This window comes from Salvia miltiorrhiza, chromosome 2 (assembly GCF_028751815.1).
Source record: "Salvia miltiorrhiza cultivar Shanhuang (shh) chromosome 2, IMPLAD_Smil_shh, whole genome shotgun sequence".
NCBI lineage: Eukaryota > Viridiplantae > Streptophyta > Magnoliopsida > Lamiales > Lamiaceae > Salvia > Salvia miltiorrhiza.
Genome location: NC_080388.1, coordinates 40,452,001 through 40,478,620, shown reverse-complemented (window position 1 = coordinate 40,478,620; position 26,620 = coordinate 40,452,001). Strand labels below are relative to the sequence as shown.

The window sequence follows — 26,620 nt, the reverse complement described above, 5'->3', positions numbered from 1 at the left end:
GACTGTTATAACCAAGATTCACTTTTATCTTTGTTTATGTTCCACGCAGAGCTCGCAATAGATAAGTTTTTACAATGAAATCAGCCCCTTTTATGTAAATGCATGGTTGATTTTAGGCAAATTTCTTGCATCTAGCATCTATATATCTCCGTTCATCTCTCTAAATTAGGCAGATTCTTCCCTCATTTCTAGTTGTGAATTCACGACTAACACTATTTATATTCGTGAATTCACGTCTTAAAACTTGAATTCATGATTAACACTATTTTTAGTTGTGAATTCAAACTTTAAAACTTGAATTCACAACCAATACTAGTTATTCAGTTATGAATACGTGTTTTAAAGCTTAAATTCACAACCAAAATGAGTGATAGTTATGAATTCGCGGCAATTTTTAAATTTTTATATGCAAGGGTAAAATGATAAGTGTGGCTAATTTTTAATTTTTTTTTATCTTACTGGGTAATTTTTAAATTTACTACTCCCTTCGTCCCATGAAGCATGACCAAGTTTTTTTCGACACGGGTATTAAGAAATTGATATTTTGTGTATTAATGTGGTAGGTGTAAAAGTGAAAAAGTTAGTAAATGATAATTTTTTTGTCATATAAGGAAATTGGTCAAGTTTCGTGGGACAAACCAAAAAAGAAACTTGGTCATGCTTCGTAGGACGAAGGGAGTATTACAAAGTGGCTATTTTCAAAATACACTCTCTTATTTTATATCTTAAGAAATGTAATAAAATAAGAATCATTTTCAGCCCTTAGATCATCAAGATCGACGGTTGATTCGTAACCATGTTGGATGAATTCATGATCCTGAGTTTGAATCCCAAAGATAATAAAAATTTATTTTTCGCATTTTATACCTTTATACAGCGAATTCATACGTGTTCTACATAAAATTCATACATTAAAAAATTGTTGATTCGTAATTTTAAGAGGTGCTCTCACGGTAGCTCACCCCTATATATATATATATAAGGTGTGGTTTCAGTGGTATTTCTATTTTTCGTGGATGTGAAAGGTGGGAAATAATGCCTTTTCGAAGGTGGGAAAGAAAGGGAAGTTCATGAAATCGTTACGTAATTAGCTGAATCGGGAGATTTTAGATATTTCCACTTTGGTGATTTTATCCATAGATGTGAATGTGATGGGAGAGTAACATCACAGATTTGATATATAATACTCCAAAACAGACTTTTTTTTTTAAAAACAATTTCAAATTAGCCTGCGTGATGTAATGAATAAGTCAGCCCACGTCATCCAAATTACACGACCTTAGCCAATTATTTTTCATAGAAGGTGTTAGTTAAAATATTTATATTAAAGAAAAGGATTGATATTTTTTAAATGGTTATATTCGAGACTCTAGCTAGTTATATTAGTAATTTGTTTCCTTACACTTTGGCATTTAAATTAGCATTTCCATGTCGTGTGTCATGCACAAGAAATATTTTTAACTTTTTATATTTATATAAAATTGTTATCAATTTAATCATCATATTTATAAATATAATAAAATAATTATTTTAATTAAATATATTTGAACTGAATATTGAATAAATGAAAAAAAAATCACAATAGTCAAAATTGATATTATGAATAGGCAAAAAAAAGTTAACAAAAAAGAACTAACTAATAAATTTATTCAGAAAAAGATGCGAGACGAGAGAGATTTTTTTTTTAAAAAAAATTAATCTTTAAATAAATATAACTTTTACATTTTAAATCAAATATTTCCATAAAATACATCAAATTAAAGCTCTTAACGTGATCTTTAATTTGACATGCATATTAAATATTTTATAATTAGTCGAATTTCACAATTTTAGAAAGAAATGTAACAGAAAAAATAAGAAGATAAAGAAAAAGAAAATAAAAAGGAAAATATATTTTACAATTATTTATTATAAACATAAAATTACCACTCAATTTTGAAATCAATTTAGTTTTTTTTTAATATAGTAAATATTACGCATAATTGATATTATAATGTATGGATTTTTTTGGATACAGTGTCGTTTGTTTGCTATGGGTGTGATCTCGACCTGAGGCGAATCTAGAATTTGTCGTTAGAGAAGTTGAATTTGTTAAGTATGAAGCTTGAAAATATTTGCACGGTGTTTTGGGACGATAGCCCCCGAGTTTTTTTTTTTAGCAGTCTGTACAATTCGTTTTTGTGCCCAAGTAGAATTTAATGAGATTAGGTGTATAACTCGATCACTTATTATAATAAATAATTGTTCTTGTTACATTGATTCAATAAACAAGTACATCGCAAACATATAAAACTCTACATCTATGCATTTTTTTAGAATTTATTTCATTTTCTACAAAAATAAATTAATTTTTATTATTAATAGTTCATAATTTTACTTTAACTAGAGAATTGACTCAAATTCATCATTGAAAATTTACTAATAAATGAAAATAGAAAAAAGTTAGCAAACTAATATAACAAATCACAGTAAAATATTAAACAATTAATTTAAATGCTACTATTATTAAAATAATATACTCCCTCCGTCCACGAAATAAACTCCCAGTTGGGGTTCGGCACGGAGACTAAGAAAGCTGAAAAAAGGTGGTGTAAAAGACTAAAAGGGTAGTGTTTGATGTATTGTGATTACTTTACTAATCTTTAACTAGCAATTGATAATAAAATAATAATAATAATAATAATAATAATAATAATATGAAATATAATAATAATAAGAATAATAATAATAATAATAATAATAATAATAGGATAATAATATAAGAATAATAATATAATAATAATATAATAATAATAATAATATAATAATAATAATATAAGAAGAAGAATAAAACAACAAGAAGAACAACAACAACAACAAAACAACAACAACAACAACAACAACAACAACAAGAAGAAGAAGAAGAAGAAAGAATAAGAAGAGAATAAGAAGAAGAGAATATAAGAAGATAAATAATAAAGAAAAAATAAGAACATAATAAGAAAATAATAATAATAATAATATAATAAGAATAATAATAATAATAATAATAATAATAATAATAATAATAATAATAATATATAATAATAAAATATAATAATAATAATAATATAATAATAAGAATAGAATAACAACAACAACAACAACAACACAACAACAACAATAATAATAATAATATAAGAATAAGATAATAATAAGAATAATAATAATAATAATAATAAAATAATAATAATAATGATAATAACAATAATAATAACATGAATAATAATAATAATAACATGAATAATAATAATAATAATAATAATAATAATATAAAATAATATAATAAAATAATAATAATAATAATAATAATAATAATAACAACAACAACAACAATAAAAATAAAGTAATAATAATAATAATAATATGAATAATAATAATAATAATAATAATAATAATAATAGTAATAATAATAATAATAATAAGAATAAGAATAAGAATAAGAATAAGAATAAGAATAAGAATAATAATAATAATAATAATAATAATAATAATAATAATAATAATAATAATAATAATAATAATAATAATAATAATAATAACAATAACAATAACAATAACAATAATTAGTTTAGGGGAGACTAATTACATAAGTAATGGTGGAATAAAGTGGGCCCAATAGATAAAAGTGTAGTACATTTAAAAGCAATGGAGGGTATAATTGTCCAAAAAGCAGAGTAGGAGTTCATTTCGCGGACAAATATTTAAGGGCAAGTAGGAATTTATTTCGTGGACGGAGGGAGTATTATGATATCTCTCATATATTTTTTTAAATATATTACTATATATTAAAAAAACTCAGAATTATTTTGAAGCCCCCCCCCCCCCCCCCCGGATGTGCGTGTGCCACTGATCTCGACATTTTAGAGCATTTAGAATGGTGAGTGGCGAGGCAAAGAAAATGTATAGATGCTGTGTGTAAATTCCTAAAAATTAAGTTTTTTTATTAGTGATTTAAAAAAATATAAAAAGTTTAGTGATAAACAAAAATTAATTGTAATTTTGTTCAAAATACATAATGAAAACATAAAAAATTAAAACATTCACTTGAAAAGTGTTGTTCTACTTGCATATTTTTAAATAAACTTATCTAAAACATCCTATTAAGATTGAATCAACTGTTCTATCCTCTATACTTATTAATTCCATTTTTCATGTCGAGATGGGTACGTTCGAAAGACATTTAACATAATTGCCTAATATAAAAATATAAAAAAATGAAGAGGCAAAACAGGACACCATTAATCAAGGATTGCTGCAAATATAAGTAAGCGAGTGTGTGATTAAGCTTATTTTAAAGAGTTTATATGTTTTTGGAGCTTATAAGATATTTCAGGAGTTTATAAAATGTAGTTTTTTAAGAACTTAAGTTGTCAAAGTGTTCGAATAATTGAATTTCTTAGCTAGAGTAATAATTTGTAGTTAGAAAGCGAAAATCTTTGTTAAAGAGAAAAAATCGAATAGATTTGAAATTAGAATGATATATGATGAAAATAAAAAAATTATATTTGAGATATTTTTGTAAAATGAGTGTTGTTTATAAAATAATAAGAAAATAAGTTACGATAGATGAACTCATTTTTATACTCCCCCGTCCACGAAATGAGTATCCATATTTCTTTTTTGGTATGTCCACCAAATGAGTACCCATATCTTTTTTAGTAAATGTACCTCACACATCTCACTTACAATCAAAGTGGGCCATTATTTCACTCACACAAACTTAATCATTTCTTAAAATCTGTGCTACTACCAAATGGATACTCATTTTATGGACGGAGGGAGTAACTTATAAGTTGTTTAAGATTTTATTTTGCCAAATACATTTGTAAAGAACTTATAAGCTTCTAAATAATTTTAAAGAGCTTATAAGCTCAGCCAAACACCCTCTAAATTAGCTGAAACACTCTAAGGAAAAGTTGGTTTCCTTACTTGGTTCTCCTAAGACCTAAGTAATTGAAGAGGTCATGTTCGAGATGCGGGCATGTATAGCCCATTGAAGAGTTTATACTTTTATTATTTATTGTTGGCCCATGTTTAATTATGCCTTAAAATATTTTACTAGAATCTAGCCCAAGTTCATTTAATAAATAAGAATTACAAATATTTCAACCAAACTAGCTCATTTTCAAGTTCATTTTTAATTCAACTACTAACTAGTACTCCCTCCGTCCCCAAAATAAGTTTCTCTTTGGGGACGGCACGAGTTTTAAGAAAAAGTGGTAAAGTGTATTGATAGTGGAGAAAAATATATTATAATTAGTATTGAGAGTGATGAAAAGGTGAAAAAGTGTTATACGTAATTAGTATTGAGAGTGGTGAAAAAATGAAAAGTAAGAATAAATAAAGTATTATTAGTGGTGGGGTAGTTGTCCAAAAATGGAAAGAAAGAAAGAGGAACTTATTTGGGGGACGTCCCAAAAAAAAAGATGAACTTATTTCGGGGACGGAGGGAGTATTAAATTCCAAATTCTATAACAAAAACTATTAAATTCCAAACTTTGGCCTTTTTCATAAAATAGATTCAACTGTTAAAACGTATCAATAAAAGAAGATCTTAAAACCAACAAATTGTTTTTTTTTACGAAAGCATTTCTTCGACAACCCCCTCTCCCCCCAAGTTGTTAGGCTACCCCTAACTGTGACATTTGGGGAGAGTCATGCGCATAAGATAAAAAAAATTGGAAAAAAAAATTGCGAAGTCAAGGAAAATGCTCAACCCGGGGGATCTGCCGCCCCAAGTCACACATCTCCACTTTTTCTCTTTCCATGCCGCATGTCAAATTATAACTGGTGGATTAAATATTTGGATAAACAAAATTTTATAATGTTTTTCTTTATAAAAAATATATTAAAATTATATTAAAATTTTTCTTATTTTTAGCTCTATAAATAGAGCCTAATTTCACTATATTTTCACACCCGAACAAAAACTCTCTCTTTCTTCATTTCACATTTTGTAGAATTTTTCCTCACAGATTTGTTTCCATTATGGATCCAAATTATCCCAATTATTATTAACCAAATTCTCAAAATCATCAAAACTCCCAAGATTATCCTAACGCTCAAGATTCTGCAAAATTTTCATCTTATCCGACTCCTCATTTTTTTCCAAATTTCGAAAATCAACCAAATTCTCAATTTTGTGAATCTCAATTTTCTCCAAATTTATGTCAAATTTCTACCTCTCAAAGAATTTCCACATCAGAAAATGTCTCTCGTAATTTGTTTATGTGTGTTCAACGCCCAAACAAAAATCAGAAAGGGGCAAAAAATGTAGCTTGGTGTGTGAAGGAAGATGTTGCCCTTATGTCATCTTGGACCTATGCTAGCGAAGATAACGTTCGAGGAAAAAATCAAAGAGGGGAATCGCTTTGGGCACATGTTCATAAATTGTATCACAATACTCAAGCAGAAAATCTAAATGAGCTCAACGAACGAAACATTGAATTGATGAAAGGCCGCTGGAAACGTCTTAACGAAAATGAAAACAAATGGGTTGCTGCTTGCAAGGAAGCAAATGCTCGAAGAAGGAGTGGAATGAGCGACGACGATGTTGAGAAAGAAGCTCATTCCATTTACGAAGCATGTTGAAATAAGTTTCTAGACTTGGTTGTATTTAATGAAGTTATGAGTAAACATCCCAAGTAGAATGTTCATGATACCACCTATGTTTTTCGTCGTCAAAGTGAAGATGTTGATAATCAGGAAAGTGGTGCCAGTTCGAAAAGATCAAAGACTTCGGAAGATGGGGGATTTTCAATCCCTTCTAATCCAGAAACTCCAACATCTAAACAGTCAACTGCGACTCGTCCCATTGGAAGAGATAAGGCAAAAAGGAAAGGAAAAGGTAAGGTCTCACAATCTGAATCTACTCATGAATATGTTGTTGCTGCAGAACTTCGTGCAATAAGACTCACTAGAGATGCCGAAGCTGAGTTAATAAAGACTCGAATCGAACTAGAGCGCGAGAAGTTGCAAAGAAACACAATGAACATGAAAGAAAAAATGTTGCTTCAATTGTTGGTGAAAGAGCACTTATCTTCAGAAGACAAAGAGATGAAACGTCAACTAACGAAAATTGTGTTTGGAGAGTGAATGTATTTTAATCATGTACTTTCTATGTAATTTTAGTTTATGTACTTTTTATTTGTGTGCTTTCTATTTGTGTGATTTTAGTTTTGGCAAATTGTGTTATGTACTTGTTTTATGTTTAATTAATGAAAAGTGTATTTCAATCTAAAATTGAATAGCATTGGATCCGTTTAGCTTCCCAAAGAATTTAGCCAATTCTGACAAAGCATTTGGTGCATTCACATGCACTTGTCATTTTTCCCAATTCACATGCACTTGTCATTTTTTCCAATTTACATGCATTTGTCATTCTGACACAACATTATTTCCAATTCACAAGCACTTGTCATTTTTTTTTCAATTTACATGCATTTGTCATTCTGACACAACATTATTTCCAATTCACATGCACTTGTCATTTTTTTCAATTCACATACAACCGTATCAATTCAAATCTAGCTATCTTATCCCACTTTTCAATATGTTGCTTTCAAGGGTTTCTTAGGTTTTTTCTTCTTTCCCTTTATATAATATCGCATTTTATATCCCACTTTTCAATATGTATTCTATAAATGACAGATGAAACACATCTCAATAAAACACAAACACATCTCACTCTTTGCTCAAGTACACATTTACCCTATTATTTTCCCATTTCTCATACAAATATGTCTGTCAATGAAAACTCTTCAGTTGATTCAGACTCAAGTTCTAATGTTTCCCATTCCAATGAACTTGATGAATGGGAAGAACGCGTTTATTAACAAAATCGTCAATTTGATAACATCATCCAAAATATGATCCTAAACAATCATAATCTGATTGTAGGACATCAAATTCCAACAGCCAACAGGAGATATTGTGATAGGAAACGCGAGTTTGGTGCAAAGCGTTTGATCAACGACTACTTCAGTGACAGCCCAACGTATACTCCATAAATCTTTTGACGGAGATTTCGCATGCAGAAATCGCTATTCAAATAGTGGAAGCTGCTACTGCTAATGATGAGTTTTTTCAACAGAGACGAGATGCCACCAGCAGAGTAGGTCTTTCATCATTGCAGAAATGTACTGGAGCCATGTGGGTGTTGGCGTATGGGACATCTTCTGATGTTGTCGATGAGTATCTACGAATGAGTTCATCTTCGACAAGAGATGCTTTAGTCCATTTTGTGGAAGGTGTTATTTCTTGCTTCGGTGGTACGTATCTCAAAAGGCCTAATGAACAAGATTTAGCAAGGCTGCTCTATGTTGGAGAACAACGTGGTTTCCCAGGCATGATTGGCAGTATTGATTGCATGCATTGGGAGTGGAAAAAATGTCCTAATGCATGGGCCGACCAATATACTGGGAGAAGTGGAAATCCAACAATCATTTTGGAAGTTGTTGCTTCATACGACTTGTGGATATAGCATGCGTTCTTTGGAACACCAGGTTCGTGCAGTGATATTAATGTACTCCATCGATCTCCTGTTTTTAATGATGTCTTAGAAGGTCGAGCACCAAAGGTTAATTACGTAGTGAATGGTCGTCATTATGATACGGCATATTATTTAAGTGATGGTATATACCCTTTATGGGCTGTATTTGTCAAGTCAATTACTTCCCCACAGATCCGCAAACACAAGTTGTTCGCTCAACACCAAGAGTCTGTTCGAAAAGATGTTGAGCGAGCATTTGGAGTTCTACAAGCTCGATTTGTATTTTTACGACGCCCATGTCTTGTTTGAGACAAAGTTTTGATGGAAAAAATTATGATGACTTGTATCATCATGCATAATATGATAGTCGAGGATGAACGAGATACCTACCAAAATTATTATGATCCAATAGAATTTTTTATGGATATACCTACAAGAGTACAAACAGAAAATGACGAACATTTCCGCTATTCTACTGAACGTATTGCAAGCTTGTCTACTTATATGACTAATAGAGATCAACTTCGCAATAGAGAAGCTCATAGGACTCTTCAAGATGATTTGATTAAGCACATATGAGAAAAATTTGGCACTAACAATTAAAAATGTAATTTGTACTTTCTAGTTGTATTTTTAAGTTTCACGTATTGTACTTTGATATATTTAATTTTAATTATGTGTTTAATTCTTGTAATATTCATTTGTGATTGAGTTAAATATCTATTAGAATATATGATAATGTTTAATTATAATATGATTACAATTTTTTTTAAATAAAATATTTATTTTATTTTATTAAATATAATAAATAATTATTTAATATTAATTTATATTTTATTTTAGATATTAGATAATTTAAAAATAAAGTGAAAATAAAAAATATGTAGGTTGAGTTGGTGTCACCATTAGGAGTAAAAATTATACTCCCTCCGTCCGCCAAGATTATGTCACAATTACTATATTGGGCGTCCGTCAAGATTATGTCACTTTCCTTTTAAGGCAATGGTCCCACCATCCTCTTTAATATTTTATCCTTACTAACACTATTTATTTACAAAAAACCACCTCAAATTCAATCTCAACTACACATCTCATAAAGTGGTGGGACCCTTTCTCCACTACATCAAAATCATCACCAATTTTATTAAATCTTATGCCCAAGCAATTTGACATAATCTTGGCGGACGGATGGAGTATTAGGTTGTGGGTTGTGTAGGTGGATGAGAGAGAAATGAATATTTTATTAAAAAGTAGAGTAAGATTGGATTGGATAAGTGTCACAATTGTGGGTAGTCTTATAGCGTTGTTTTTTAATATAAGTTGTTATAGCGTTTAATATCATGTTTTTCTAGTGTTTTTGATTGTATTCCTTGCTTTTAGATAATTACTAATTTTTTTTTTAGCAGAAAAAAGGATGAAGAATGCATAGAACCGGTACCAGCGGTACCAAAAAGGGGAAAACAGAGAGAGTTGTTAAACAAGAAAGAGAAAAATAGCAAAAACAAGATAAAAACAGCAAAAAAAGCACCACCGGCCGAGCACTTCACAGAACCAACCGGAATCCCTCAAAAGGCGGCTTCGAACCATCTCTTGAAGTCCTCGGTTGATTTCTGCACATTGTGTATCGTCATCCAGCTCCATAATCTCGATTTTAACTCCGCTTCAGTTCTTTTAATATTCCAAACACCTTGCTGAAATTTGCATTCGTTTCTCAACTTCCAAATGCACCAAATCAGTCCCGACCAAACACCAATTAAAAACCGTTTTTCTTTCTTGTTTCTAAGATTAATAAAAGCATTAAAATGGTCAATCACCTTGCAATGCATCGCCGTTTGTTTGCCAAGCCAAGAAAGCGTCGCATTCCACAATTCTGAGGTCTTTTGACAGCCAAAGAAAATGTGATCTACAGTCTCAAGCGTCGACTTATAGAAAACACACAGAGCCTCCTGTTGTTGGATAAACACCTTTCGTTTCAAGAGATTATCACATGTATCCATTTTGCCTTTGAGAACTTTCCACGATGTTGTAATCACTTTGGGTGGAGCCGGGGCTTTCTAGATTATAGATAATTCACTCACATTTCCCCTATTGAGATCGTGTCTGCCGTCTGTACTGATGGACTTGTATGCCGACTTAACCGAGAAGGATTCGTCTTTTGAGGCTTTCCATTTCCATTTATCTGGTTTTGTTTCTGTAATTCGGACTTAGCTGATAAGGTTATGTATCTGCTGCTCATGCACTTTCTCCCTATCCAGAAGTTCCCTGTTCCATTATAAACTCCACACCCGCTCTCCCTCCCTCCACTCCCCCATGCTCGAAATCGACCCATTTTGATTACTGTTAAGGCGGTAAAGTCTTGGGAAGAGCTCTGATAATATGGCCTCACCAACCCACAAATGATGCCAAAAGAGAAAAATAGCTCCATCTCCCACTTGAATTTCTAAATTATCCCTGATCCACTTTCCACTCGGACCCCAACTCAGGCGCAAAACATTTCTCCACTAGCTTGTTCTCGAGGCACTACTCCCCTTCAATCTAAAACCCCCGTCATCCCACGTGATTTTCCCCTGGCAAAGCTTAACCACCTGCGCCCACAACGCCTCATTTTTCCGTCAAATATCACCATAACCATTTTGCCAAGAGAGCCGAGTTGAACCATTCCAGATCTTTTAACCCGAGACCCCCGTCCCCGTGATCTCGACATAGGTCCTCCCACTTGACCCAACAAATTTTCTTCACCTCCCCTCCCCCCATAGGAACTTGCACATTAAAGATCTGATTTCAGCTAGCACTTTTTTCGGGAATTTTGAGAACGAAAGATGAAAAATAGGGATAGCTAAGAGCACTGACCGCAGGAGAGTAACTCTTCCAGCGAAAGAAATCTTTCTATCTTTCCGTCCGATGATCTTTCTTTTCACTTTCTCCACCACATAAGACCAATCCGTCGCTCTTGAGAGATGGCCTCCGATCTTAACTCCAAGGTAACTAAGCGGAAAAGAGCCGACACTACAGTTAAGTTGAGTTGCCATCGCTGATTTTGCATCTTCGTTGATGTTGACCTCGGAAATGCAGCTTTTCTCGAAGTTGACAGTCAAGCCTGAAAGTACTTCAAAAATCTTGAGAATACTCCTGATTGCTCTAGCATTTTCGATCTTCTTCGATACAAAGAACACGGTGTCATCTGCATATTGTAGATGTGACATGTTAAACCCTTCATTACCAACTTTGAAAGGGTCCAAAAGTCCCCTCTGGACTGCTCTTTCCGTGAGTATGTTCAAACCCTCCGCCACTATCAGAAACAGAAAAGGTGAAAGTGGATCGCCCTGACGAATCCCACGTTCAAGTTGGAATTCCCCGGAAGGACTCCCATTAACAAGTACATTAGTAGTCGCCGAACCAAGACAACAAGAGATCCATCTTCTCCATCTGGGACTAAAATTCATCATCTCGAGCATATTATCCAGAAATTCCCACTCTATCGTATCGTAAGCTTTGGCAAAATCAGCTTTGAACAGTAGGAGCCCTTTCCTCTTTTTCTTAGCGAAATCAATCAGCTCATTCAGCATAACCACACCATCAAGTATGTACCGCCTTTCCACGAATGCACTTTGATGTTCCGAAATTATGTCTTTCAAGACTTGCTTCATTCTGGCAGCTAGTACTTTGGCAATCACCTTGTACAGGCAACTAATTAGTGAAATGGGTCTAAAGTCTCTTAAATCAGCTGCCGCAGTTTTTTTCGGAATCAAAACCACAAAGGATGGGTCGCATCCTCTGACCAATTTGCCATTCACATGAAACTCTTTCAAAACCTTGATCAAATCTTCTTTAATAATTCCCCAACAACTCTTCATAAACATGAAATTAAAACCATATGGCCCCGGGCTCTTTCCGCTGTCGCAGTTTCACATAGGGATGGCAATCGGGTACGACAGGTATGGATAGTGACTATCCATACCCATACCCATGAACTAAATGGATAGTGGTTTTTAACCACGAAACTATCCATGGATATCAAATGGTATCCAAACCCGCTACCCGTGAATACCCGCTACCCGTCGGGTATCCGTCACCCGCTATTCGTCGGATACCCGCCGCCTACTATCTACCGGATACTCACGAAACACAATTTAAATATAAATTTACAACAAATTTAATAGAAAAAAAAATCAACACAAATAACATAGTTCAAATCCATATGTTGAAATCCACAAAGAACAATGTTTAAATTCAAATTCATCAACTAAAATATAAAATCCAACAAAATTCTATAATTGCTCAACAAAATTCAAATTTAAATTAGACTATTAGAATTTGGGTCTTAGTTCAGTTTCTATTTGGGCCTATTTTAAGATATAATATGCTAGCCCATAATTTCAAAATATATATTTAAAGCCCATATTTTATGGAATTTTTTGTGGATATTTGCCGGGTAATTCACGGATAATTGACGGGTATTTTTCGCGGGTAAACGGGTTTCGCGGGTATGGATAGTAAGTATCCAAACCTATACCCACGAACTAAATGGATAGTGAATTGCAACTACGAAACTATCTGTGGATATAAAATGGTATCCGAACCCACCCTAATAGATTCGGGTTTTCGCGGATATCCGTTACCCGCGGGTAGATTGCCATCCCTAGTTCCACACCGCCTCCTTGACCTCTTCTTCGGAAAAAGGTCTGTCTAACCACTCTCTTGTTGAATCTGAGATTTTTCGGTTAACAAAAACAGCCGGCAGCCTCAGACAAGCTCTGTGCCTCGTCTTGAATTGTGCTTGGAAATGTTCCTTGACAATTCTTTTCACTTCGACTGGCTCCTCGATCCAAACTCCATCCACATTAAGACCCGATATTTCATTCTTGGCTCTTCTACCATTAATAGCCTTATGGAAGAGGCTGCTGTTCAAATCCCCATCTTTTAACCATCTGTTACGTGCTCTTTGGGCAAGGATGCTGTCCCGATGCTGTATCTGAATGTGCAGATTTGCTTCCGCTTCACTTCTCAAGATAGTCTCTTCCTCGTCCAACCCGAACACTTCATCAATGGAGTCCCACTTGGAGATAACCTCCTTCAATTTTGAAACATTCTCTTCCACAATCCCAAAACCCGATCTGCTCCACCCCTTTAAATCTTCTTTAAGTCTTTTGATTTTCTCTTTGAAGACAAAGCTACTCCATCCTGAAATGCCTCTTCGTTGCCAGGAGTTTTTAACCACTGCTTCAAAGTCCTGATGCGTTGTCCAAACATTGAGGAACCTAAATGGTTTCGGTCCCCAGTCCACCCTTTTTGTTTCCAAAAGGATTGGGCAGTGGTCTGAAACCGACCTTTGAAGCCCTCTCGCCTTCGTGTGAGTCCAAATAGACAGCCACTCCTCATTTACAAAAAATCTGTCTAATTTAGATTTACACTGCCCTTGATACCACGTGAACGATCTTGCTTGGAGTCTGATTTCTTCCAACTCACATCTTCTCATGAATTGATCGAAAATCTGAACATCTCTTGCCGAGAACTGAGTGACCCTTCCCACTCTTTCGGATCGATTTCTAATCGAGTTGAAATCACCCTGATACAAACACAGAGGTCCCTGTTCTGCCTCACCACTGATTCCAATCTATCCCATAACTGCTCCATCTCCTGTAATCGTTGAGGGGCGTAAACATTCACCAAGCAACATCGAGTATTCCCTGCTTTCCAAATACCGCTCACGATCAAAGCTCCTGGAAATTCCCACTGACTTGAGCTTAAGAATTTAGAAGAGTTCCAGATAGAGATAATTCCCCCCGACCTACCCTCAGCGTTGCGAGTTGCATAGCCAAAACAATTATAACCCCAAATACTTTTTGCTTCCAGATCCCCCAGTCTCTCCAATTTCGTTTCTTGTATAAAGCAAATATCGATCTCATGTTTTTGAATCAACTAACTAGTTACCTATTTCTCCTCGACACCCCCAAATTAGCATTGATCATTTTATTATTTCTTTTGAATTGGGGAAGGAAATTAGGGATTGAATTATGTTTTGTGGTAATCTCTCTATTTTTTATTAAGTGTCCGCAGCCGTCAAATTACTCGTATCGGCGTGTTTTCGATCCCTCGACCGCCAAATTACACGTATTAACGTGTTTTAGGCGTGTTTTTGACGAGCTTGGCAAAGAAGAAATGCATAGATCCCACCACCAATGAAAAAAAATTAAAAATACTTAACATAGTTAAACAATCGTTAGGAGATGATTTAATTGCACTGAAATTCGGATATCGGAGGCTTTACTGATCTAATATCTAGTATAGAGGGTTGAACGTGATACGAGTCTCTATATTAAGGGTGTATTTGATACTTAACTCATATTTAAAATTTTTATTCCAATTTTACTCGTGTATATTTTTTTTTGAAAGGCCTTAAAAGCCTTATGCATCACAATCTTAGTACGCCACGTAAATAAAATATATGGTCTAAAATTAATACTACTACATACTAACTAAGATTTAGGTACTACATGATCTCATTACTAAATTAATATTATTTTTTTTGCTATATGAAGCCCATTGTGTCTATAATTCAAAGCGAGCCCAAGTTTAAACATCATTTAAAATTCTCACAAAATAGAAAGAGACCTAAATGTGAATTGCTCAATTGCTTTATTAGGATTAGGATATTCATCCATCTCAACAAAGAATGAGCTCCATGTGCAACTGCAATGAGGAATGCTGTTAATCTCCAATTTATCCATCGCATCAAGACAAGAAGATTCACAGACAACGCAAATCTAGCAGGGACAAAAGTAGAAAAATACACCCTCGTTTCATTCAAATTGAAAAGGCACAAAACAAATCCCATCACAAGAAAACTTTGCTAGGAAGGAATGGGGTTTGAAGGGAAAGAGGGAGTAATGGCTACTGATTTTTTCTGGTCCTATACTGACGAGCCGCATGCTTCCCGCAGGAGGCAGATCCTCTCTCAATATCCTCAAATCAAACAATTGTTTGGTCCTGATCCCTTCGCTTTCCTTAAGGTATCTTTATGCATCTGGGGTTTTGCAATGTGGGTTTTATATTTTGAGAATTCATACTTCAGAATACGAGATCTGTGCTCAAACTGATACTGTGTGTTGAAAAGATTGAATCTTTTTCGTGCATTTGTGTTTGTTTTCTGCTGCATTCTGATTTTGGTGCATTTGTTTTTGTGATTGAATCCTAAATTCATATGTGTGTGTGTGTGTGTGTGTGTGTGTTTTAAGTTGTTAAATTCATTTGTTTTTGTTTTTGTGATTTTTCTGCTGCATTCTGATACTGGGTGTTAAATTCATACTTCTCTCTCATTTTAACTCGGCAACACTGAAATTGGGAATAATGAATTTCTTTTACATTGTAAATTTGACCCCCTCTCATTTGATCAGAATTCCAAATATCTTTGCCTGCTACTATTAAGAACTTTTCATAGATTCTTCTACTTTTTACTGTTGTATTAGTATCTAATAGCTCAACCATAATTGTTTGAGGCAAATAATTAGTATTGGATAGTAATTGTCTCACTTGTGACCACACTGCAAATGACTGGATAGAAGACTCGACTTTTCTGTTGAGAGTAAGGCAAGCATTGTGTCGAAAAGCCCGTTTTTGGTTTTCCTGTCTTGCATTTGTCTCGATGATCGTTAGGGTAGAGGACTGCTATTCTGGAATTCGTAATGTGGTGGATGCATGGGAAAATGGTGAAGAGCCATGCTAATCAGTAACTATTTATTAACATGTTTTGTGTCTTGATCAACTGTAATGCCACAAAAATGCTTGTGAATATCTATGATCAATAAGATTGATTGAAGCTTTTGCTCATTTCGTACATTGCAGATTTCTGCAGTTGTGCTGCTTCAGCTATGGACTGCGACTTTCCTAAACAACGCATCCTGGGTGAAGATACTTATAGTGGCGTATTTCTTCGGCTCTTTCCTCAACCACAATCTCTTCTTGGCCATTCACGAGCTTAGTCACAACCTAGCATTCTCGACTCCAGTCTACAACCGGTGGCTAGGGATCTTCGCCAACCTGCCTATTGGCGTGCCAATGTCCGTCACTTTCCAAAAGTATCACCTCGAGCACCATAGGTACCAAGGGGTGGACGGAGTTGATATGGACGTCCCAAGCCTCACAGAAGCCAAAGTAGTGAGGAACACCATCTCAAAATCCATATGGGTCGTTCTCCAACTATTCTTCTACGCTTTCCGTCCCCTCTTTCTGAAACCAAAACCTCCCGGCATATGGGAGTTCATTAACCTCACCATCCAACTGGCCCTTGATGCAGCCGTTGTTTGCTTCTTTGGCTGGAAATCCTTGGGTTATTTGATCTTGTCGACGTTCGTTGGAGGCGGGATGCACCCCATGGCTGGCCACTTCATCTCAGAACACTACGTGTTCAATCCGGATCAAGAAACGTATTCCTACTATGGCCCTCTGAACCTGATGACATGGAGCGTGGGCTACCACAACGAGCACCACGACTTCCCAAGAATCCCTGGGAGCAAGCTGCACAAGGTGAGGGAGATTGCGCCCCAGTTTTATGAGGATTTGGATTCGTATCAGTCATGGAGCCAGGTCATCTACATGTATGTCATGGATAGGACAGTCGGGCCGTATAGCCGGATGAAGAGGAGTCTATCAATTTCGGACAAGAACAAGTCTGAATAGGAATCCTCGTGAATTTGTTTCATTCTAATTCTTGTAGAGTTTTCAAGATGTCTACTTACAGAAGAGATTACTCAGCTTTCGGCAGTTGACTTATGTATGACATTCTTCATACTTAATTATTTGTTGAGCAAGAATTTTCTTCCCTGATCTGTTAGTAATCATGTTTTTTGTTTTTTTTTTCCTCTTCACCGACATAACATCCAAGAGCAGCTTTTGAGAGTTTTACATATTCAGAATTTTAGAATCAATTTTTATTTTTCTCAAAAGAATACAGATAAAGTGAAAAAAAGTTAGATTCAATCTAAGAACTAAATTAGATGAGACATTCATCATGTTCAACACTCAAAAGAGATTCATTTATTCATTTTTTCCAATCTGATATTATAAAGTAGAATAAATCGGTGATACGCTCACCCTAATTTTGTAGTATATTTTTAGTCAACACAATCTGCCCAAAAGCTGTTATGGGACTTCAAATTTACCATAAGCTGTCAGTCACCACAAGTAAAGGTTTTAGTATGAAATTCATACAATGCAGAGTTGCTGTCCATATAACTTCAGTTAGCACCTAAAATTTGTCATCATCATAACAATTCCCAGAAAATTGCTATACTGGGCTTCGAATCTAGATTGAAACTAATCAAACCTAACCAATAACTTGAAAGCTGCAATGACAAAGTCAACCTAAACAACGTTCATCTTAAGTTGCTTTCAGTGTCTGAGGCATTGTTGAGATATTTCCTACGAAGAATCAAAGAGAGATTGTTGTCCGATTATGCTTCTCTTTGCGTTATGCAGAAGTGCCCAGAACCTCATCTCCCGAAGGAATGGATACGGGAGGGGTTCTGGACTCAGCAGCAGGTGCTCTAGGTTTCTCTTCGGGTGGAGGCTTTGGTGGTCTTGCATGAACTTGTTTGAGTTTCTCTGCGGGAATATCGAACTGCATACCCAGAGAATGATGCAATACTTCAAGCAATCAAGCATTATGTAACAGTCTGCTGAAAATATTATGTTGACCCATTACTTTCCATAGTGAGCTTACCTTGTAACTACAGCCAGCTACACAAGCACGAAAGCATTCCTGTCGCATCGAAAGGAAAGAATGAAATTGGGCATGAGCAATAAAACAGAAAGGCTGAAAGCGTTCAAGAAGTTGAGGTGGAATGAAGGAATGAACCTCCGAGTAGCTGACAGAACCGGGAGAACGATCAATATAAGCGCTCCACTGCTTGTCCTTCAGGACGGGGTCTTTGTAGCAGATCTCATCACACTCTCCCAAACCTGAGTTTAAATCACTAGCATCAGAGTTTCCTACTAAATTACAAAGCAAGCATGTCACAAATAATAGCATATTCTTTTGAAAAAGTGCACAATGTCCACAAAGCCATCAACATCACTTGTTTGTAGTCTGCTTATAAGGAAAGATATCGAAGTGCAGATTCAAAACTTACATTCGTCCCATGTCTCACCATCAGCATCACATCCCTTTTTGCAGAATACTCTCCCTAAAAAAAATCAGTACATGGCTATCAGATCTACCACTTAAAGATGAACAAATTCCGACGACAAAAACAAGTTTAAGAACAAAAAAGATATACTTTAATGCATGCGATGTTTTCAAACAATTAGGCATCCCTAACAATCAGCCATTATTTATCCCCAACAATCTGGTACCAACGACTTACATATACGCTTCCTTTATCATAGAATACAACTGACAATACCCAAAAAGGTAATCCGGGTAAAACTATTACGAGAGACATTCTTTATAGGGACAAACATTCAGGTGATTATGTGTGTCTTTTCCCATTTCCAGACTTCACAAATATGTACCAAGATTTTCAATAAGACTACTGTCAAAAACATATTGACACACTTAATTATCCACTAAGGACTAAGGCGCGATTTAACAGAAGGAAACATCAGTATATGTAAATTGGGAAAATACAATGTATCATTCACCATTTATAACTGATTCTCCTTCTTGAGATGCCGGGGCTACTACATATACGGTACAAGACCATCACGATAATTACCTGTTTGAGGTTATACTACATTACAAAATATCATCTACTATCATCTCTTGTATATATATTAAACACCCCAATCCATTCTATGCTTCAAAGTAGAATGTCTCTCATGACCACAATCTTAACTCCCGTTCTCTATATACTTCGAAGACATGAAATTGACTGAAATGGGATTAGCATGGAGATCCCTCACCTTCCCTAGCACGTTGTGCCTAGTGCTCATCGGCCCTAAATACCTCAAAACACTACTACAAGCAGCAATGATGTCTCTCTTATATAGATTCAAAACAAAATGGCCCCTTTGCATAATAATACTTGCTGTAACAATATCAAAACACATTTTTTACTCCATTTTGATCAGAGGTTCCAAAAAATCTAACATCAAAACTAATGTTATTATAAAATATCCATCTTCGCTGGAATCGGCATAAGGAAACTCGTTATCATTAGCAAATTATCAAGTGCAACGCGATGCACGAATGCAAAAGGAAACGGGGATGTTGTTAATATCCAATTGAATCTCTCCATCATTCGAGAATATTCTAATAATAACAAGTATTATCTGACAGAATCCAGAAAATCAAACACACAAAAAACGATAATTCGGCCAGAAAAAAATAAAAAAAATAAAAATAAGAGCATAGCTTCTTAACCCTAACACCCAGAATCAACATTAGCACGGAGCAGAAAACAAGCAAATCCAAAATTATTGAAACAAAAAAAAAAAAAAAAAAACATGAAAGAAAAAGAAATTTACATGGGATTTGGACGAGAGCAGCGTATTTATGGGTGCATTGGGAGTTGCATGGAGGAGCCCATTGCTCTGGAATCATTTCTATTGATTTTGGTTGTAAAGAAATATGTTGAAGAAGCTTTCCATCTCTGTATAATGAATTCATTGAATTGAAGAAGGAGAGGTTATTTTAGTCATTTCAATTGTGCGTATAGCTGGGCTTATAATTGGGCTGGACTCGAAATAAGAGGTCAGTTGGGCTAAGCCTCTTTCTCTCTCACTTTCCCTTTTAAGGGTGATTCTATTCATACCCCATCTTTTATTCTCTATAGCCTCTTATTTAATAAATAAATAAAAAATATTAACAAATGTACTATTTTATCCTATAGCCCTATATTAGCTTCTTCTCCGTAGCCCCAAAATCTGGAGAAGAAGAACACACACGCTTATTCATATAAATTTCAACAAGTAAAACAGATTAATTCCTTCTTACCTAATCATTTTCTTTTGAAGGAATTCTTGATATTTGCAATGATTTTTACTATAATATTTTTTCAATGATTCATTTAATTTCTCTCTTCAGTTGGAAGCCCAAAAAATTCTACAGCAAGATGCATTAATTATATTTTTTCAATGATTCTTTTAATTTCTATCTTCGCTTGTGCAATCCTCTGGAGTCTAGATTGTGATTTTATTCGAGAAAAAGATGAGAAAATCAAAAGGTTCCAAAGAAAAGTTTTGAAAGAAAAAATAAATATTGTTCTTGTTATAATAACCTTGATGGTGAAGTTGAGAAAGCCTTGAAAGAATAAATAGTGGATCTAGAATGAGCAAGAGTGCAGATTGGATGGCCGGAGATTGACGAGCGAAGTCTCGCAGCCGCAGACGGGTGAGCATTTGAATGAAATTTAGAAATGAATTAAAATCTTGATATCAAAATTGGTTGGGTAATTTGATCAAATACATGGTGGGCATGAATGAGATTTACTTTTGGAAGAGCGCAGGTAAGAATATATGTTGCTGATGGACTAAATTGGAAAATTTTGATAATACAAAAGTTGTTGAATTCTATTATTGAGAATCCACATGTGAAATGCAAAAAATCAATAGTTTTTATATGGATTATTGTTCTCTATTGTACGTGTATGATTCAAAGGAGGATTTGTCTTTATTTTCGGATGAAATCAATAGTCAAAGTTTAGAACATCATAAAAAAAAAAATATAGTTGAAAATAAGAAAAGAAGAACAACGATTATAGTTTTGATAATAAATATATAAGTGGGTTAAGAGTTGAAAATGAAAGAAATAATTTGTGAAAATATTTTGAGTGCTAAAATAACGTCAACAAAGAAAAAATGAGTCTAAGGGGTAAATTAGTCCATATATAATATTTTTAATATTTTATAAAATAAGGGGTTATAAAGAGTAAAATAAGGGCTATGAATAGCATCACCCCTCATAAAATCCCTTGTAAATCATTCTCTCCACCGCCACAAATTGCATAGGGCCTTCTCTCACTGATGCTTTTGGAATCACTAGTGGGGGGGGGGGGCTGAAACCCCCTCCCAATTTTTTATTTTATTTTTTTATGTAGTTATATATTTTATATTTTATATATCTATATATATGTGTGTATATAAATAAGAAATACAAGAAAAAAAATATATAATACATTAGTTTGTATGTGTATATTTTATCCTATTTTTCCTTCTTATTTAATTTTTAATGTTGAATTTGAGTCAATTCTCAAGTTAAAAGTAAAATTACAAATTATTAATAATGAAAATTAGTTTATTTGTTGAAAATAAAACATTTTTTTAAAAAAATGCATGAAAATGAAGTGTACGGAATTACAAATAATTATCTATTATATTAAGTGATTGTTAAAAAAATGCATGAAAATTAAGTGTACGGAATGCTAAAAAAATATTGCTTCGGGGGCGGAGCCCCCGAACCCCGTGTAAATGTTTTCAAACGCCGTACTTCAACAAATTCAACCCCCCCTAACATTAATTCTTGGATCCGCCCCTGCTTGGAATCCAGCGAATACCAAATTGAAAGATCGCGCGTGATGGATGACTCGAACCCAGGACCTCATGTCTTGGGCATTAACGTTCTACCGCTAGGCCAACACATGTACACTCCTTGTGTTTATTTGTTAATATGTAGCGTTGCGAAGCAGACTGTCTTTTTCTAAACAATAAATGCCGCGTGTTTACACAAGTCGGTCTGATCATCATGTAAGTGTTGGCACGGATTTCCGATTGTCATATATGTAGACAAATTTGAATCCGAAAGCAATGATGAGGTCATTAATATGAATTCATTCAAAGAGTTAGGAACTTAGGATCCCGATATTAGCAACCCTAATATTTGGATGAGAACATAAAATGCTGCTTACATTAGGGTAAAAAGTGATACTCAACTTATATTAAGTTGATATTAATATTATATATATATATATATATATAATATAAAAATATTTCTTGTATCTTGCACGGGTGCAAATGTCAATATTAACATTAAACTTGATAATATTATTAGAATAGAAGCTATAAAAACATTAAGTAACATAAAATCCCAAGCACTGCACATTATTTTATGACAAAAGACGATCGAAATTTTTATTACAAGATGATGAAATACAGAATTATGAGAAACACAAGTGGATGCCTTATTCATATAAAATAAAAATGACACCAACACCAAGTCTTATTCCAGATGGATGAACAAACATTTCCATCACGGTTTCCGCTCACCATCAGCAGAAGCTGATGGGGATTGATCATCCATGTAGATCGTAAATCCGGCGTTGTCGCCTGAACTACGACGGCGGCCGGCGGGTTGGCAATAGTAAGCATTTTTGGGAACCTTCGGGCAGCCTCCGTGGCAGCTGACGGCCATGGCGGAGTCATCCGCCGAAACAGAATGAGGCTCGGAGGTGATTTCGTCGTGCGCCTCGTGGACGGGAGCAAATGGAAGTGGAGTGGGGATGCCGGCCATCGGCGTCACCCTATGGCCGGAGGAGCAGATTGCCGAGCCTAGCAGCGCCGCCAACACCATCACACACCATTTTAGTGCACTCATTTTTCTAAATTTGAATGTGATTATTGTTTGTGGAATTAACTATTTTGTAGCCATGATTTATATAATGGATCGAGTTTACTAGCTTGCATGAAAACAAGGATCTTCAATTTTTCATGTTCATGGATTTAAGGTGCATGCACGTAGTGTGTGATAGGTAGCTAGAGTGAGAAGACAAGAACTATGCGTTTCTCTACACACAAATATCGGATGGAATTCAGTGTCATGAAATATATACCCTTTCTTGCATGATTCCAAATTTCCAACCTTTCACTAAATTATATACACATTTTAAAACTTGTCAATTACTAAATCTCAATATTATGTTTTGTTGGATCTCCAACCCCTCAATTTCATTCAGTCAAGTGACAGTGAGTATGATACGACTCGTTTCACTTTTCACGTGATGAATTAGGATTTTCAAAATTAATTTTAAACTACTTTATTGAATCATTTAGGATTTACAACGTTACGTTGTTTGAAGGGGAAAACTCACAAATTAACATATATATTAACTCATGCTCATCTTCAACAAAGACCAAACTATAAATTTGATTTTCAATAAAGAACGAATTTTGATGTGATCAACAAGTATACATATAAAATTTTCGCCGTGTAATTTTTTCCTCAGCTTTGATTCTTTTTTTTTCTAGTACTAGAAGAAAGAACGTACGTCGTACGTGTAATAAAGAGCAAATTTTATATATGATCATGATTCTATCTTGGTGGATGTATATCTTAAAAATATCGAGTAAGTTCACTTTTTTTTCTATCAAGATTGATTTAGTAATTAAATATATTTTATTAATTTGTTGTTATTATTATTATATTGAAAAGGTCCAAATACATCCAAGAAAATGTATACGCATATATGACTTTGGTGATAATGTATTAGTATTGCTAATTAGTTTGGGTAAAAAAAAAGGGTGTGTTTATTAATTAGTTTATATACATATATTAAATTAATAGGGTTAATAGAAACGGTTACACCCACAATGATAACTTTAAAATTAATGACTTTTAATTCATTTATGGAACTCCGTAGAGAAAATTTGAGTTATAACATATCATAAATGAGTTTTGGTTGAAATATTTTAGCGATTTAGAATAAGATTAATTTACATTAAGAACTTTTCGCACGATATGTAGATTTGTTCAAGTTTGGATTTATTTGGTTGATCCAAATAAGATTAATATTTTAGCGATTTAGAATAAGATTAATCCAAACTTGAACAAATAATCTTAGGTAGAATAAGATTAATTTGCATTAAGCTAGCCCTACTTTTAATTACATGCAAATTAGTGGGTCATGTCCCATTATGCTAAGTTTTAGGTTGCAATTATGCAGCACCAAAAAATAAAAATAAAAAGTTATGTATGTGCGTCAGTGTGTGTGAAAACCACATTCAACCTAATAATCATAGGCAAGATTATCATTTTTTACCTAAATTCAAGAATTCAGAAACATTGATCGATAAAGATTGTGGTTTAGTTGATGGAGCAAGCAAAATTACAAATAAAATAGTAATATATTATGTACTTATAAATTGAATTATACCAACACTTTCAAATTCTTCAAAATACACATATAGTTACTGGATAAAGACATAAAGTTTACGGTGACGACGTCTTTAAAAAAAATGAGTTGATATCACACCTAATTAATTAATTTTTTTTAAACCTAATTAATTAAGTTTATTAGTCTTAATTTAAATGTAATCTCAATGCGTATTTATGTAAGAACGTCCTCACATAGATATCATTGTTGAGTAGTAGTAATTGTTAATATAATTTTTAAGAAATGAGAAAATTAACATCATTACTTAGACTACTTTGTCAATTAAGTCGGTGATTTAATTTTATGCACTCTCTTAAGATAATATTTTTGTTTTTGTTTTGTTTGTGTTTCGGAGAAGCTGCTAAGTCATATAATATAATTATTTTAATACTGAATAAAACATTAAAATAGGGCTATGTGTTTTTTGTCAATACAATGCAATAATTTTTATTTATTATTTTAATATAATATAATATTAATTATTTTATAATATATTAATGTTATAAAAAATACAGCAATTTACCCTGTGAGTATGCACGGGTGGAATACTAGTTCTAGCAGAAAGAACGTACGTCGTACGTGTAATTAATGTTATTTTATTTTATAATCTATTATATTAGAAAATCTATTAATTAATTACTTTTATTAGATAATTTATTGAATGAATATATTTATCTATAAGCCTTATCAATAGTTATAGATATATATCACATATATTAAGTGTAATATCTAATGAATTAATATATTCTTATAAATATATAATATGTAAAGTACCTTAAAATAAAATATGTAATAGGGATAAAATAGACAATCCATAAGTTGTGTCTTAGGATGCCTTAGGCTCTTTTTCTATTAGTATAGATTTATGATTCGTATTTTGGTTGTTTTTCCCATTGCAAATCCTCTTCTTTGAAATGGATTTACTTGGTGAAAAATCATTATTTTTTCTAGGATTAATTACCGGTAAAATCACAAAATTTGGCCAAATTCTGAAATATATTATTACATGGCCTCTAAAATGAGTCACAAAGAAGAACTTAAGTCACAAAGAGATGGAATTTAATTGCAACGAATTAAAAAATAATTAGTTTAATTTTCAAAAGAACTACCCCTTATTTAATTTTCAAAGAGACCGGTAATGCACATCATCAATTGTATCTGATCGGATAAAAATGTTTCTTGTATGTTGCACGGGTGCAAATGTCAATATTAACATTAAACTTGATAATATTATTAGAATAGAAGCTATAAAAACATTAAGTAACATAAAATCCCAAGCACTGCACATTATTTTATGACAAAAGACGATCGAAATTTTTATTACAAGATGATGAAATACAGAATTATGAGAAACACAAGTGGATGCCTTATTCATATAAAATAAAAATGACACCAACACCAAGTTTTATTCCAGATGGATGAACAAACATTTCCATCACGGTTTCCGCTCACCATCGGCAGAAGATGATGAGGATTGATCATCCATGTAGATCGTAAATCCGGCGTTGTCGCCTGAACTACGACGGCGGCCGGCGGGTTGGCAATAGTAAGCATTTTTGGGAACCTTCGGGCAGCCTCCGTGGCAGCTGACGGCCATGGCGGAGTCATCCGCCGAAACAGAATGAGGCTCGGAGGTGATTTCGTCGTGCGCCTCGTGGACGGGAGCAAACGGAAGTGGAGTGGGGATGCCGGCCATCGGCGTCACCCTATGGCCGGATGAGCAGATTGCCGAGCCTAGCAGCGCCGCCAACACCATCACACACCATTTTAGTGCACTCATTTTTCTAAATTTGAATGTGATTATTGTTTGTGGAATTAACTATTTTGTAGCCATGATTTATATAATGGATCGAGTTTACTAGCTTGCATGAAAACAAGGATCTTCAATTTTTCATGTTCATGGATTTAAGGTGCATGCACGTAGTGTGTGATAGGTAGCTAGAGTGAGAAGACAAGAACTATGCGTTTCTCTACACACAAATATTGGATGGAATTCAGTGTCATGAAATATATACCCTTTCTTGCA

At 33.9% G+C, this 26,620-nt stretch overlaps 4 protein-coding genes across 4 annotated transcripts; 2 read left to right on the top strand and 2 right to left on the bottom strand.

Moving 5' to 3' along the window:
- Nucleotides 1-6,471: 6,471 nt before the first annotated feature.
- LOC131008453 (glutathione S-transferase T2-like) lies at nt 6,472-8,503 on the top strand. The gene is made up of 4 exons (XM_057935329.1): nt 6,472-6,607; nt 6,713-6,868; nt 6,917-7,084; nt 8,058-8,503. The coding sequence occupies exons 1-4, from the start codon at nt 6,472-6,474 to the stop codon at nt 8,501-8,503; spliced, it is 906 nt and encodes a 301-aa protein (XP_057791312.1).
- Nucleotides 8,504-13,151: 4,648 nt separating this feature from the next.
- LOC131008451 (uncharacterized) lies at nt 13,152-13,988 on the bottom strand. The gene has a single exon (XM_057935328.1). The coding sequence runs from the start codon at nt 13,986-13,988 to the stop codon at nt 13,152-13,154; it is 837 nt and encodes a 278-aa protein (XP_057791311.1).
- Nucleotides 13,989-15,075: 1,087 nt separating this feature from the next.
- LOC131013404 (sphingolipid delta(4)-desaturase DES1-like) lies at nt 15,076-17,332 on the top strand. Its single transcript, XM_057941479.1, has 2 exons — nt 15,076-15,522; nt 16,355-17,332. Exons 1-2 carry the CDS (start codon nt 15,373-15,375, stop codon nt 17,186-17,188), a joined length of 984 nt encoding a protein of 327 aa, XP_057797462.1. The 5' UTR covers nt 15,076-15,372; the 3' UTR covers nt 17,189-17,332.
- Nucleotides 17,333-17,637: 305 nt separating this feature from the next.
- Nucleotides 17,638-21,369, bottom strand: LOC131013414 (uncharacterized). Its single transcript, XM_057941488.1, has 5 exons — nt 19,976-21,369; nt 18,640-18,693; nt 18,366-18,469; nt 18,231-18,269; nt 17,638-18,128 (listed from the first exon to the last, which is right to left on the bottom strand). Exons 1-5 carry the CDS (start codon nt 20,115-20,117, stop codon nt 17,979-17,981), a joined length of 489 nt encoding a protein of 162 aa, XP_057797471.1. The 5' UTR covers nt 20,118-21,369; the 3' UTR covers nt 17,638-17,978.
- Between the last annotated feature and the right edge of the window lie 5,251 nt (nt 21,370-26,620).